This window comes from Cucurbita maxima, unplaced genomic scaffold, assembly GCF_002738345.1.
Source record: "Cucurbita maxima cultivar Rimu unplaced genomic scaffold, Cmax_1.0 Cma_Scf00016, whole genome shotgun sequence".
NCBI lineage: Eukaryota > Viridiplantae > Streptophyta > Magnoliopsida > Cucurbitales > Cucurbitaceae > Cucurbita > Cucurbita maxima.
The window spans coordinates 4,384,166-4,399,529 of record NW_019272032.1 but is presented as its reverse complement, the minus strand read 5'-3'; the positions used below and the strand labels follow the sequence as shown (position 1 = coordinate 4,399,529).

At 35.8% G+C, this 15,364-nt stretch overlaps 3 protein-coding genes across 4 annotated transcripts; 1 reads left to right on the top strand and 2 right to left on the bottom strand.

Annotated features, from left to right (window-relative positions):
* The first annotated feature begins 11 nt into the window (after nucleotides 1-11).
* On the top strand, nucleotides 12-4,517 carry LOC111491610. Of its 2 annotated transcripts, none has more exons than XM_023140586.1 (5): nucleotides 12-327; nucleotides 1,485-1,546; nucleotides 1,672-1,776; nucleotides 1,949-2,103; nucleotides 4,263-4,517. In XM_023140586.1, the coding sequence occupies exons 1-4, from the start codon at nucleotides 105-107 to the stop codon at nucleotides 2,090-2,092; spliced, it is 534 nt and encodes a 177-aa protein (XP_022996354.1). In that variant the 5' UTR covers nucleotides 12-104; the 3' UTR covers nucleotides 2,093-2,103; nucleotides 4,263-4,517. The 2 variants fall into 2 exon arrangements, with proteins under 2 accessions (XP_022996354.1, XP_022996352.1); XM_023140584.1 differs by lacking the exon at nucleotides 4,263-4,517 and adding an exon at nucleotides 3,272-3,627.
* Nucleotides 3,664-7,405, bottom strand: LOC111491608 (probable pectate lyase 8). The gene is made up of 7 exons (XM_023140582.1): nucleotides 7,185-7,405; nucleotides 7,014-7,067; nucleotides 6,222-6,281; nucleotides 4,744-5,386; nucleotides 4,568-4,671; nucleotides 4,291-4,429; nucleotides 3,664-4,173 (listed from the first exon to the last, which is right to left on the bottom strand). The coding sequence occupies exons 1-7, from the start codon at nucleotides 7,265-7,267 to the stop codon at nucleotides 3,952-3,954; spliced, it is 1,305 nt and encodes a 434-aa protein (XP_022996350.1). The 5' UTR covers nucleotides 7,268-7,405; the 3' UTR covers nucleotides 3,664-3,951.
* Nucleotides 7,406-13,327: 5,922 nt separating this feature from the next.
* LOC111491609 (protein LATE FLOWERING-like) lies at nucleotides 13,328-15,324 on the bottom strand. Its single transcript, XM_023140583.1, has one exon. The coding sequence runs from the start codon at nucleotides 14,215-14,217 to the stop codon at nucleotides 13,426-13,428; it is 792 nt and encodes a 263-aa protein (XP_022996351.1). The 5' UTR covers nucleotides 14,218-15,324; the 3' UTR covers nucleotides 13,328-13,425.
* Between the last annotated feature and the right edge of the window lie 40 nt (nucleotides 15,325-15,364).

The window sequence follows — 15,364 nt, the reverse complement described above, 5'->3', positions numbered from 1 at the left end:
AGGCTGAGAAAACTCGTGTTGTTCTTTGTCCATCGCGCGAAGCCTCACCTGCTTCGTTCATCTCTCCAATTTCGCCATCGACTCGGTGTATCTGATTGATTCAAATGGCTTCTTCGTGTCTATTTCACAATTTACCTTCAATTTCATCGCACCCATTAGAACGCCATAGAAACTCAACCATTTTCGCCCATTCGCAGTTCCTTCCTTTGAATTCGTTGAAGCTCCGAAAACAATCTTTCCTCTGGTATTCACGAATTGGGAAGCTTAGAAATCGAAGCTCTGCTTCTTTCCCTGTTGTATATGCTGCACAGAACAATTTCTTGAGAGGTTAGTTTATGGTTTCTGATTCGTTATCAATGTTGTTTTATGTTTATACATCTAAATACTTAGAATTCAAATCTGTAATTTGATAATTTAGAGGTCATATGGACATGATTTAACAAGTTTTGTTTGGTTAGTGTTTCTAATTTCATCTTTGATTATTGAAAAAAGAAACCCAAACATATTTGGTAATCATCTTGTTAACTGGTTAAGCGAGCTGGAAATGAAGTGGTCGAGTTGCTACCTAAAGGGTCATCATAGGAACTTGTCAAAAATAAAATAAAATTCTTTAGATCCCACTTTAGTTAGAAAGGGTAACTAAACATTTCTTATAAGTGTATGGAAACCTCTCTCTAGTAGATGTGTTTTAAAATCGTGAGGTTGACGACGATACGTAATGGGTCAATGCGGACAATATCGGCTAGTGGTGGGCTTAGGTTGTTATAAATGGTATCAGAGTCCGTCACTGGGCGGTGTGCCAGCGAGGACGCTGGCCCCCAAGGAGGTGGATTGTGAGATTCCACATCGGTTGGAAAGGGGAACGAAACATTCCTATTAAGGGTGTGGAAACCTCTCTCTAGTAGACACGTTTTAACACCATGAGGCTGACGACGATATGTAATGGGCCAAAATGGACAATATCTACTAATGGTGGGCTTGGACCGTTACAAATGGTATCAGAGCCCGTCACCGGACGGTGTGCCAGCGAGGACGCTAGGGTCCCCAAGGAGGGTGGATTGTGGATTCCACGTCGGTTAGAGAGGGGAACGAAACATTCCTATTAAGGGTGTGGAAATCTCTCTCTAGTAGACACGTTTTAAAACTGTGAGGCTAACGGCAATATGTAATGGACCAAAATGGACAATATCTACTCATGATGGGCTTGGACTGTTACAAATGGTATCAGAGCCCGTCACCGGACGGTGTGCCAGCAAGGAGGGTGGATTATGAGATTCCACATCGGTTGGAGAGGGGAACGAACATTCCTATTAAGAGTGTGGAAACCTCTCCCTAGTAGACACGTTTTAAAACCGTGAGGTTGACGGTGATATGTAACGGACCAAAACGGACAATATTTGTTAGCAGTAGACTTGAATCGTTAATTTTTGTACCTCATTCTGACATGGTGAAGCCTTAATTCTCTTGGAAAATTCTATGAACAGTTTTTCAGACAGTTTGGAAGGTTGGAAAGGATGGGATTGAGGCAGGAACAGACCTGGTGCCTGTGAGTTCCTCTAAAATCTTCCCCTTTTAGAACTAAACTTTGAGTTCACTCAAGATCAAATGGGGATAGTTTTTCAGCGGCAAGAAGAAAAGGATCTAATTGTGTGTTTGTGGCCTTGTTTTCAGGACTCTGTACCAAGGCCAGTAGCAAGGATATCTGTTGCAATAGCTGCATTATCTATTGGACTCTTTTTGCTCAAGTCAGTCCTATCTACAGCCGCATTTGTGCTGGTATATTACATCTTCACGGTCCTCATGGTCCACTTGTTCTATAACTATTGTATTGGACGATATCTGGCACAAACTTACTGAACAAAGAATTGTATGGTCCACTTGTTCTATAACTATTGTATTGGACGATATCTGGCACAAACTTACTGAACAAAGAATTGTATGGATGCAGGCTATGGTGGGAGCAATTTATTTCATCTTTATAGCCTTGAATAAAGATGAAGGGCCAAGAGGAGGTGGAGGCTCTGCCTCCTCCACAGCCTCCACAGAGGAGACTCTTGAAGAAGCCAGAAAAATAATGGAGAAGTACAAATAGTGTTACTTGTGGTAAGCCATTCCCCATAAATTACTTCAAAATCGAAACGATTTTCAGCTTTGTAGGCTGTATACATTTTTGAGGTCGCTTGACCGTGCAAGAGTAGTTATGTGCTGGTATTTTATGCTACTGAAGGTTGTAAATACCATGAATTTGAGGTGTACGAGTATATCGAACACACTGCTCTCTGTATAATTAAGATGGAAAGCTATATGTTTCTGGGTCATGCACCATGTCCAATTGTATCTGCTGAGGCAATGTTCCAGATATCAAATGTTTGCTTAGTGAAGATTTAGATTTATCTTCAATACAGTTGCTGAAGTCTATATGTGCTGTTCCTATGCATCTTTGATTCATGATGAAGCTATCCCTTGCTGTAAATCTGTTCCAAAGAAGGTTCTTTCGCCTTAGTTGTAGCCATGTTGTTTGAAGTACGAGTTAGCTCTATATCATGACTGTGCTCATAGGCAAGAATCTGAGTGTAACAGCCCAACCCCACCACTAGTAGATATTGTCCATTTCCGGCTTCCCCTCAAGGTTTTTAAAACTCGTGTGTTAGAGAGAGGTTTCCACACCCTCATAAAGAATGCTTCGTTCCCCTCTCCAACCGATGTGGATCTCACACTCCACCCAACCAGCGTCCTCGCTGGCACTCGTTCCCCTCTTCAATCAATGTGGGATCTCACACTGAGGTTTTGCATGAAGTAGGGACAAGGGACCCTCTTCTGTAATACCGCTAGCATTAAGACAAAATAGGTACGAGAGACGAGTTAGGAGTTGCTCAGTGTGGACACAGCCCTCTAGAAGGGCATGTGAGCATGTAAGTTATCTTTCCCTATCAAAGTCATTGGCATATTTGAGTAAAGGCTCAATCATAGTTGCAAGACAGAATCTCCCTTGTAATAAAGCTTAACAAGTAGTTGTGTTTCTGTAGCTCATGTGAAGCCTTACTTTGAGGCTCTCAATCTTAGACTTCCTATATACACCATCCAAGAACTAAACTTGCACTCCTAGAGAAGAAAATATGCCATCTATTGCATATATTAATATTATTCCAAGCTACTTTGTCCTGTAATGGATTATAAAGTATTTAAAGGTGATGATTAGATAACTTGCACAGCTTATTAGGTTGCAAAATATCTTATCTACCTGATTCCTTTCCTTTCGTTCATTATACAGAATGAGGAGGCCATGGTACAGCTATAGTTCAGTGCCTCTTCTAAGTTCACATGGGCAAAAAATGACAACTCAAGTAAAGCTCATAATTGCAACATGGGTGGTTTAAACAAACTAGTTGGCAAGAAAAATGGCTTGTTTTGTAGGTATAAGAAACGGACACATGATACTATAGCCCCTCTCTAACACTATGTGTCCATAATGCAGCGTTTATCATCTGTTCATGAATTATTGAGGGAAAATCTTCATTTCAGGTTTAGTTTGAAGATTTTATGCTGTTTTTTGTTGAGTTTTTTAAAAGTTTGCTTTGAGAAAGATTCTTGATGTGGATTAAGGACAAGTCTATCACTTTAGGTCATAACATGTCCTAATTCAAGTTATAGAACCAATGAGAAAAGATAGAATGATATGGATATTACAACATTTGGCATTAACATGTAACCGAAGAAAAATGTACAGTTTCCAATTCTTGATTGGGACAAGTACAAGGTGGCGGTGGTATGGTGGTGGCGGTGGGGCGGTTGTAAACAGAAGGGATGGCTCAAACTCATTGAGATAATGCTATAACTATAACAATAATAGGGAAGAAAAAATGAGTAAATTTTTTTTTTCTTCCTTTTAAGTGTTTAGATTCTTTCTTCTTCTTCGTTTTTTATATATCTTACTTTAACTGTGACTTGAAATTAACAACGGTATCCCCTGCGACAAGAAAGGGCACCTGCAGATGAAGTAATGGTGCCCACCAAGGAAGAGGATTTGGCTCCTAAGCTTGAGGCTCTTGCATAACTGGCTGCTGCCCCAGCTCCTGATGGAGTGAAATAGGCTCCATTTAGCAAAAGATCTCCCTCTGATCTCCAATTCCAGTGCTTCCATTCACCATTCCACGTATCAACTCTCTTAGTGACCTTCATACATTAGCCATTAGAACTAATCAGGCATTGCTTATGAGTTATAACCATTTTATTGATCTGTATTTCTTTACTGTTTCGAACAGGTTTGAGATCTAGAGAGAGGAATGATACCTCTTTGGCAAAAGGGTTGGCAGGGGCAAGATATCTGTTGCCTTGGCTATTAATGGTGGGATCAGCACTTCCACCGATGGCATACATTACCCAATGAGTGTAGTCATTGTTTACTACATGGAAATACCCATGTCTACACCTGCAACATTAAATGATTGGGTCCAAACAGTTAATTTTTTTCAGCTTTGGATTCAGAATGAATAGTGAAATTTTCCAGCTTTCCGTGAGTACTCATCCTTCATTTTTCGAGTATCTAATAAATGAGCAATGACGCTACCTTGGCATTCTTTGGATGAGACCTTCACCAAAATGGTTATAAGCAATGGTCACTTGCATTTGCTTGTCTCTTACATATGAGTCACTGTGTCCCAAAAGTATCACCTGTTTATGCAACATTCTCAGTTAATCCCAAACCAAGTTCATTGGATCATCGAATAAGAGGAGAATCTTTACCTCATTGTGGTGGGTGAAGTAATTGTTAGAAATGGTAATGGCAGTTGATCCCATCACAGCGTCGATGAGCCCATCAGCACAGCTAGAAAGAGAGTTATGGTCAATCCAAATATGACTCGACCCAAAAATAGAAACCCCATCCCCATCCGCCATTGTCCTCCATCCATAATGACTAGGGGAGCTTCGAACCATGGCGTTACCCGTTGGCTTACAGTCATGAATATGCAGACCATGAATAATGACATTGGTTACGAATTGGATTGTAATGCAAGCGCCATAAGCAATGTGGACATTAGCACCACGGCCATCGATTGTTTTGAAGCTGTTCATGATGAGTTCTTGCTTTAGAGTGATGACCATATCTCTTTTGAACACAATCCACAATGGCCTGTCTTGAATCACGGCATGGCGAAGGGTTCCTGGTCTGGGATTGACAGGATCGTCATCGCCAGGATCTGAAACGACATAGTATCTCCCATCGCGGCCACCGACAGCGTTGCGACCGAACCCAATGCCGCAATTTGCTAGGTGCTTGCGGCGAAGTTGCCAACGTGGGTCGCATCGCCAACAATCATCAATTGGGTTTCCTGTTCCGCAAGAGAAGAACCCTAAATTCCTTCTCTCTGTGCTGTTGCGAATGCTCCTGAGAAAGTTCCAAATGCTAGTAAATCAATAACTACATCAACTATTTCTATGAACTTAAATCTTTATCTGTGAACCCCATATGAATTAATAATCATCAAACTTCACCAACATAAATATAGCTTAAAGATTAACTAGTAAACACACAAGCATTACACATCAACATAATTCAATGAGTGGTGGATACAGATCTTACGGGAAACTGGGGTCATTTATTGCAAAAACAAAGCTGTCAATTTTGCTGCGAAAATTGAATGCAAAAGATGAAACAGAGCAAAAATTTGGTCTGTCGGTGTGGGTGTTTTAAATGAAAAATGTAGTTTCATTTACTCATTACTATACTTCTGCCGCCTGCATGATTTGCCACAATAAATTCAACCCATTATCAAAAAACCAGATTCAAAATATCCTTATGATCTTTTTCGATAAATCCCAAATTTTATAAGAAACTCAAGTGAATTATGTTCGAGTTAGAATCTATTATTGGAAAGATGGGTACGATGTGACCGACAATATTACCCTGTTAATAAAATCTATTTTGCAAATTTTGGATAAGGGAAGAGACAAGAATTAAATTATGAGCGTGACAGGTGGATCTGGCCACATGGGCATATGCGAAAGAGATTGAAATTTCAGTAGCAAAGAACGTGATGGTTGGGCCCCCACGAATCATATTATAAATTTCAATACTAATAAAATCCTACCCAAAACTAAATAATGAAACCAATAATAAATACTTATAAATCTTTTTCTATTATTATTAAATTCCACTATATATTATAATTAATTTTTCATTTGGGATCATAAATAAATGACGAAAGAGACGGAAATCTTACGAATCGACCATTGATGCAATTTCCTCTGGATTATCAACAGCATGCTCGTTCTTAACATTCCTGAAAATTTCAATTAAAAAAATATATTTAAATGAATTGGAACATTTAATCATATAAATAAAACATAAAAAAAGTAATAATAATTTTAAGCTCCTGGCCGTTGGAAGGCTGCTCCAATGATTTAATATTTCATATTTTCAGCTTTCCTGTTTTTTTTTTTTTTTTTTTTTCTCCTTTTTTACATTTATTTAATAATATTTTATTTTCCATATTCATTTTGTTTCCTATCTGCCAAAACAACACGTGAATTTCTGAGCCAATTCTAAGGAATAACGACAGAAAATTAATTAATTATGAAGGAAATAATATTGGTTAATTAACATTTTTTAACATAATTATATCACGCATGAAAAATAAAGACAATTAATTATGGTGAAACATGAAAATTTAAAAGATNTTCCTTTTTTTTTTTTTTTTTTTTTTCCTCCTTTTCTTGAGGAATTTGATAAAAAAATTTGAGGAAAAACTTGTACACGTGGAATTGAAAATAGCCATTGACCAAAAAGTCCAAAATTTGAGTGGAATGTTGAAGAGTCAAAGAAAGTAACTAATACAGAGAGTAAAATGAACAAACGGCTCAGATTTTCCAGATCAGATCTAAAAAATCCCTTTCTCTGAACCGTTTGATACATCTGACGGTCTAAATTAAGCGTTAGACGATCAGAATAGATCTCTCTCCCATCCCCTCCCCCGAAAAAGAAAAAAGAAAAACGCTTCGGTTCCGATACTGACCAGTCCGCCATTGATGAAGAATTGAAGCTCTGCAATCTCTCATCTCCAGCAAAACTATCAACAATGTGAAGAAATAAAAAATGAGAACAATCAAAATCACTCAAACGAGACACCGGCGGGCAACGGCGATGAGATTATATTCAGAAATCGTAGAGGATCGACGCGATTTACCTTGAATGAACGAAGAGGATGTGGAGAAGAAGAAAGAGCAATGAAGAAGCCATCGAAAAGTGTAGTCTGAGAGAAACCGCCATTGTTGATCTTTGTTTCTCTCTGCAAATTTTCGAAGTGGCTATGTGTTGAGTACGAGCGTTAAATGCGAGTGGTTATGCAATGGGAAAAGGAAAGGGAAGGAAAGAGAGCGAATTGAATGGGAAGCAAATCTGGGTTGGAGCATCTCCTTTTATACTCGCCCTTATAAACTTTTGTAATTTCTTTTTCTTTTTCTTTTATTTTCTCGTGCAGTCCCAGTACTATTCCCCGGCCTTCAAGAAAACGTTTTTTTTATTATTATTATTTTAAAATTTAAAAAAAAAAAAAAAGGTAAATTGTGAATATTTAAAATTTAAAGGTAGATGTAAATTACATGAATGGAAGGAAATACATGCCCACAAAAGAGTTCATTAGTTGAAAATAAATTCCTAATGTATTAAATACATGCATGAATTAAACATGTATTTAATTACATAAATCGCATTTTGAAATGTTATCAAAAGAAAAATTACCCGAACAAAACAAAAAGATGTTCAAGCTCGAATTCATGGATATTGTAACAGGAACAAGAAATTTACACAAAAACATATTTTGTACTTCTTTTCCTTTATTTTGTTGTTGTTGAATTTAAGGTTTATAATAGCGAACATAAATAACTAGATTTTATTGTCTTAGTGTTTGGTACGATTGTTAGATTTGATGTTTTACGTAATTAAACACTTTCATTGATTGTTTTATTTCATTTATGTTTGTATGCGCTTAATAATTTTTCTATCGTTTATTATTTATTTTATTATATAAATTCATGGTATGCTATTTTTATAAAAATTGGCGGATTATTATCAAATAAAACTCTAAAAATTTTCCCTTATTTATTATATTTCTCGAAAAATTTTAATGTTTAACCATTTATTTTTTATCGTCTAATCTTTTAAATAAATAAAATAAAATAAAATAAATAAATGCAATTTTGTTTTTCTCCTCGAAAATAAGAGAGAGAGAAAAAAGTGGCATTGTGAGGTATTTATTTGAATATGTGTTTATTTTAGCTGCCGCTAATAAATTTCAAAGTATTTAATTTTATTAAAAAAAATTATACGATTATTTAAATGCATTAAATGCATAAATAATTGAAAAAATTATTATCATTGAATTTTCAAATATTTGTTGCTTGTCAAAATAGACAAATTTATTTTCACCCGCAAATTTGTTTATAATTTAATTAAGCTAAAACAGTTCAACAATAAATAAAAAATAATATTATTAACGAAAAAATCAATTAATTTAAGAATAAAAATTGAATTATTGGGACAAAAATCTTCATTTATTATTTTTTTACCATTTTTGGGCCTCGAACTCCAGTTCATCGTACTAATAACTTCTGCGATTCCCATAGAAACCGTCGCTAACTAACTAATAAAAAACTATTTTTCCTTTTTTTACCTTGCTTACGTGTCACGTCTGTCGGTACATGGCCCACCCCTCGCTGGTCTGACACCTCGGCCACCTTTAAAGCGCTTGACCACCACATCCCCCTAGGACCATCCCCTCTGCCACGTCAGAATATTAAATTCTTATTCCGAACTTCAATAATTCACGCGCACAGTTTGGAAAGTACTTCCCACTCGCCATATTTTCGCGCAACGTGTCCACGTGAACGATGTTGAAAAGTAACCGAATTTCTGGTGAAATCACCTAACTGTTTATATCATAGATCTAGCGGTCCTTCACAGACAAGTGTCCCCAAAACCGGTTCGGTCTCGCGGTTTTTTTCAGCTCGGATCCGTACGCCCCTTATAAATATGATAAATAAATAAAGTTTCCGCAGACGACGTCGTTCCAGGGTTTGAAATGCCAGCACGACCACGTTTTAAAATGAATTCCAAACCATATAATAAAATTTGATATTATATTAATTTGATTAAAATATTAAAATAAAAGTAATAATTATATGGAAATTGATAGAGATGTGGTAGCATTGTCTATCATATATTAAAGGATATATGCATGATTATTGAAGTATATAGAAACAAACACAAAATGTGATGTGTCCAAACTTTATAAGATAATGCATGGGTCAACTTTATTGTTGTCTTCTCAAAATAATAGAAACGGATTTAATTTCTCTTTATTTTTTTTATAATATAAAATTATTATTATAAAATAAAATAGTTTTTTTTTCCTATAAACTAAAAAAAATACTAAATTTTACAAAATAAAAAACATATCATTTAATTTTAAAAATATAATTTCACAGTAATTGAAATATAGTCGAAAACAAATAATTAAAAATTAAAGCTATATTATCCGTCTGAATTTATTTTAAAAAAATATCATAATTATTATAAATTTGGTATAGAGACTCAATATAACAGCTCTACTCCACTATTAGGACGTATTGTCCGCTTTAAATAATTATTTAAAACGCATTTATTAAAGAGAGGTTTCCACATCTTTTTAATAAATATTTCGATCTCACAATTCACCTCTTAGGACCCAGCGTTCGATATCTGGCTTTGATGACATTTGTAACGAGCCAAAGTGAACAATATTTGTGAAATTCGTCGATGAAGAGAAATAATTAACGAACATTTTTTAATACGATGAAGGTCGAAATTAATAATTTAAACAATATAATATAATGATAAAAATAATATATATTATATAAAAAAATGTATGGAAATATTTATGTTATAAGAATCTTGATTACGTGAAGGGATGCAAGAAAGCATTAAGTAAGAGCATGTGGCAAAGGAATCTTGTGGCCTTATCTCACTGTTGTTACAAATAATTTTCACATGGACTGACCGCCATCCAAATTAAAACTTTATATTATAATTATTTTATTAAACCATACATTATTATACGTGTCTTATTAATTTCATTTTTCTATAAAATTGTACTTTATTAAATACGGATAGTGATTGGATTATAATTGAGGGACTTAATCAAGACAATATTACACATATTCTATACGTGGATTATTGTTATTGTTATTATTATTCTTTATAAAATCAAGAAATGCTAAACCCAATTGAGTCGATCTCGGGTTAGTTTGACCTGAAAAAAACGACCTAAGAAAGGCATCCTCCATATATGCCTTGATTCATAGAGTCTAAGTCCAAGTCGGTCTGGTTATAGAAATATCTCTCTTTAAATATTTCGTACTCGAACAAATTTTGTAGTTGCGTGAAAGTTATGCGCATTTTTTCATTTGTATTTTAGTAAAAATATTTTGTATTAAATTTTATTAATTCGTTCCATATAAAAATTTTAGAATAGTAAGTGACAAATAATTTAAAATACATTATAAGTTATTAAAATTTAAGAAGTTTGAAGACTTCATTTATAAATTATTAAAATTTAAGGGTCAAAGATGCAAAAGATAGTGAAAAATTGTGAAGGAATTATAAATTATTTATTCACAAATTAAAAAAAAAAAAGTAAAATAACTAATTTTAATAATAATAATAATAATAACAATGAAGAAAATGAATTCAGTCAACTGATTGGCTGCGGGCGGCACTGCGAAATTTGTGGTTTAAATTAATTAATACTTTTAATCGATAAAAATGTACGTAAGTTGTCGACATCGTTTCAAATTCAGTCAAACATCGTAAGGGTAATATAATAATAATAATAATTAATTATTTGTTAAATAAAATAAGTAGGAAATTGATAATTTACGTGAGGAATTGTAATCGGGAAAATCGTTATTGGTAATGTTCTTTGAACTCATCAATAATCTCGACCACGAAGCCGTTTTCTTGTCATTAAGAATAATGTATTAGTGAAATGGTCGAATATCTTAAAAATGTACCTGATATTTACAGCTATACCTGATATTTTTTCACATGAGAATAAGTTGAGTCAGTTAAGGTAAATCTCACACTGAGAATGTATACTAGTCTATTGTTGTGTCCAACACACATTTTGCTGTTTAAGTTGGTATTTAGACTATGTCCCGTCAGGGAGAATTTTTCGTTATACCATTAGTCTGTACTCAACAATATAGAACACATGGGTTGACTCGGTTGGTCATTGAGCCATGTGTCAAATCGAACATGGGTATTAAGGATATTTAGTAATAAATTATAGTTTACCATATATATTATATTTGATATTTTATTATAAGGCAAATATTTCATAGGTATCTTTCCATTTATTGTTATTTCCATTTATTACTATTTCCATATTCTTGTAATTCATTTGATTATAAATAAGATAACTTTCACACCATTTAGGTGTGGTGGATTAATCAAACATTCACATGGTATCAGAGCCCTTTCGGTTTAACAACCCTGATCCTTTCTTTTCAATGGCTTTTGAATCCTCTAATCTTCTTCTCCACCACCCCTGCTGGTTTTGACACCGCAGGGGCAGTCTTCATGGCTGCCGTAGTCGGAGCCGATTGATTACTCTTCGGCTCCACCCTATTGACCTCCAAATCACTTTTCGTCATACTCTGTACATACAACCTCACCTTTTCCAACCAAATTGGTTTTTCCCTTGGCCAATATAGTCTCTCTCATTTTCTTCCCAATCAACCTTCATCCTTCACATAAACCCTAACCTAAACCTATCAACCTTTTGCAGAGATTTACCTTCGGAATCTGGGTGCCGCACTGGCCTATTCGCCAACCAAGTTGCCGCCACCCTTCCTGCCAAAATTGGCTTCTTCGCCCGATGAGGCGACTCTTCCGACTGTCCTTCTCGCCAAAATTGGCTCCTTCGCCCAATGTGGCGACTCTTCCGGCTTCAACATTGTCTTTGTCCCTTGCTCTAGGTTTCCCCTTCTCCTTCTTGGGGTTAGAAATATTCTCACCAGAGCCAAGGCAGCATCGTCGCTAAGCGACAATCCCTCTTCATGGGTTAGACATATTCTCGCCGAAGCCAAGGCAGCATTGCCGCTGAGCGGCGATTCCTCTGCAATTTTCGATGGCCAAGAAAGTGTTTCTCTACGCCTCCTCTGAACCAGGTTGTTGACTTCTTCAAGAAAAGTGTTTCTCAACCTCTTTGAATTTTTCAGATTCAAGCTTCACGTTCGTTTAAATCCGACGCTTAGCTTGCGGTGGGGTATTAAGGATATTTAGTAATAAATTATAGTTTACCATATATATTATATTTGATATTTTATTATAAGGCAAATATTTCATAGGTATCTTTCCATTTATTGTTATTTCCATTTATTACTATTTCCATATTCTTGTAATTCATTTGATTATAAATAAGATAACTTTCACACCATTTAGGTGTGGTGGATTAATCAAACATTCACAATGGGGTACTCGACTCTTCTTGTTACCTCTTCATGACCTTTTCGAGCATATGACCTAATACAATGTGGCAGATCTTTTTCGTTGAATAAATTTAAATTATATATGGTGCGAAATGTGGAAAGGAAAAAAATGAAAATGTTGAGCTTGTAGAATTTTTTTTGCAAGTATAAATTAATTAAAAGTGTTGATATTTTGAATTAAAATATAATGGGGGAGAGAAGTGGGCTTTGGATTAAGCCCAAAGACAGAAAAAAAATGGGCTTTTTTAGCATCACTCCAATGGCCCAAATGAGATATTTGGGCTACAATGGAACCCATTGTCTTGGTTATGGGCTCGAAGGTTAAAACAAAATAAAAAAGTGGCCCAGCATCTCAACGTGTCCAATAAGAGGCCCAATTGATCCTCATATTAAAATTATTAAATTTATAATATTTATTAGCTTTAGAAAATATTTATTTATTTCTAGTTTAAATTTTCATCTTAATAAAAAATAACAACTAATAAGTTAAAATGTTTTGAATTTTGGATTGGAGTGTTTTGACTTGAAAAAATTCTCTCAAGAGTCTCGAGCACATCTCATGAAAGTCGTATTATCCAAAAGGGACATGGTGCAAGAGCGTAGGAGACATGCCTAAAAGGATTTCTCCTAGCTCGCTTCAACACATTCAAAAAGAGAAAAATTTGCAGGCTCGCGAGTTTTCCTGAATCAACCTCGAAAGTTAAAACAAAGTAGAAATTTCCGACCCAATTACAACACGTCTCAACCCATTAACTTTGAAGGTCTGAGAAGTGCCTCCAAAAACATAGCCAAACATAATGTGGTACGAAAAGAAAAGAACTAGTTGATTATTGATGATGATCAAAACTTTGTAAAAGGCAGCTCTAATGCAGAAAAAAAACCACAACTACAAGGCAGGTTCTATAAATGAAGAGAAAGATCAAGTTTTTGTTCTTTTTCCTTGTCTTTCTTTATGCTTCTCTGCCAATTCAACACATTTTCTTCATCTTCCCCACATTGATATCTATTGTATGAACAAACCCCACCATAGTAAACCATGTCCTCAAACTTGGGAACAACTCCCAAGCCATCATAGAACACTTGTTGGCTATTGGGGAAACAATGAAGATTAGGTCCATGAGCTGCAATGTACATTGGATGTGGCAATATAGCTGGATGATGAAGCTGCTGGTTGCCTGCAAAAACCGACAATGGCCGTGACGACGTCGACGATGAGGAGTAATCAGATATCCGCTTGGCCTTCCTGACGGCGGTGCGCTCTTTCTTGTGAGCATTTTGATGGCCTCCTAAAGCTTGAGAGGTTTGAAACTTCCTTGAACAGAACAAACAAGGGAAGATTCTTGATGGGGTTTCTTCCATTTCAACACTGCTGGATTCAGCAACTTGTAAAGGCTGTTCTTCATCTTCCATATGGGCTGAAACAAAAAGCTTGAAACAAACAAAGAAAGAAGAAGAAGTGGGAATTATAAAGAGAAATGGAAGAGTGAAGAGTATAAGAAGGCTGCAGCAAGAGGGAGTTTGAAGTAAGATGCTAAATTCTAAAAGGAGAGTTGGAAAATGTGCAAAGTTGCATAATAAATAATTATTAAATGAAGTGCTTTGGTGGCAAAGATGGATGCATGGGCTTGGGAACAGAAGAGATAAGACACAGAGAGAGAGAGAGAGAATGATTCCATTTCCCAATCCATCCATTGTGTGTGTGTCCGTCTGTCTGTCTGTGTTTTGAGTCCAAACTTGGGTTCATCAGTTCAAAAAATGGATATCAATCTAGAGATAAGTTATGTAGTATAGATATCACTTAGATCTGGTTTTGTTTCATTTTGTTCTAGAACTTTGGGTTTGTGTTCTTGAGGCTGTAATGCAAGTGGGTGGTAGCAAGGTACTATGGGAGTACTAGAAATTTGTTGGAATGGTGTTTTTCTTTTATCTATAAATGGTTATGGGAGTAAAAAGGGGGCAGAGGGTGTAAGTAAATGGGTGTTCCCCACCGCCAATCTGATGCAACTTTGTCACTTTTCTCCCATTCCTTGCATGCTCATACTGGCAGATATATGAACCTCCCATATCATCCCTCCAATTGCTTAACTTTCTTTCCTGTCTCTCCTATCTTCTTCTTACACGTGCCTTTCTTTCCCTTTCTCTCTTTCTTCTCATCAATACTTTAAAACTCAACCAGTTCAAGCCGTTCAAGCTCACTGCACTAGTAGATGTTATCCTCTTTGAGCTTATATTGTCCTCTTTCGAGCTTCCTCTCGAGGTTTTAAAATGCGTCTACTATAGAGAGGGTTTAGCCCTCCTCCGACTAGTGTCTCGCACCATCCAGTGACTGACTCTGATACAAGCCTACTGCTAACAAATATTGTTTGCTTCGGCCCATTACATATTGTCGTTATGTCTGTTAGGGAGAGATAATCCAAGCCCTTAACTATAACCTATTACGTATCGCTGTCAGTCTCTTGTCTGTTAGGGAGAAAAATCCAAGCCCACCATTACAACCCGTTACGTATTGCCATCAGCTTCATGGTTCTAAATGTATATGATAAGGAGAGGTTTCCATACCCTTATAAAAAATGTTTTGTTCTCCTCTTCAAATATTAGATCTCACACGCACTCCAACCAACTCCAACCAACCAACGTGAGATCTCTGGGTCCGCATCCCAAAATTTCAGCACTCAGGCTTCATTCAACTAACGTAAGATGAAATCTTGGTCTTAGTTCCTATGTGCGTTGTACTTCTGAAGTTCTTTAAAAGTTTCTCTCTCTCTTGTTTGTTTCTTACCTAAGTTTGGTAGGAGTAATCGAAACTCATCCTGATAACATTTAAATCTTGACCAATATA

What these genes read in the sequence shown, in the direction of transcription:
- LOC111491609 (XM_023140583.1), bottom strand. Translation starts at nt 14,217, where the DNA reads ATGGATGGATTGGGAAATGGAATCATTCTCTCTCTCTCTCTCTGTGTC.
- LOC111491608 (XM_023140582.1), bottom strand. Translation starts at nt 7,267, where the DNA reads ATGGCGGTTTCTCTCAGACTACACTTTTCGATGGCTTCTTCATTGCTC. An exon ending in ATCCTCTTCGTTCATTCAAG is followed by an intron (nt 7,068 to 7,184) that starts GTAAATCGCGTC and finishes CATTGTTGATAG; the next exon opens with TTTTGCTGGAGATGAGAGAT. An exon ending in CTCATCCAAAGAATGCCAAG is followed by an intron (nt 4,430 to 4,567) that starts GTAGCGTCATTG and finishes TTAATGTTGCAG; the next exon opens with GTGTAGACATGGGTATTTCC.
- LOC111491610 (XM_023140586.1), top strand. Translation starts at nt 105, where the DNA reads ATGGCTTCTTCGTGTCTATTTCACAATTTACCTTCAATTTCATCGCAC. An exon ending in ACAGAACAATTTCTTGAGAG is followed by an intron (nt 328 to 1,484) that starts GTTAGTTTATGG and finishes TTCTATGAACAG; the next exon opens with TTTTTCAGACAGTTTGGAAG. An exon ending in CTACAGCCGCATTTGTGCTG is followed by an intron (nt 1,777 to 1,948) that starts GTATATTACATC and finishes GTATGGATGCAG; the next exon opens with GCTATGGTGGGAGCAATTTA.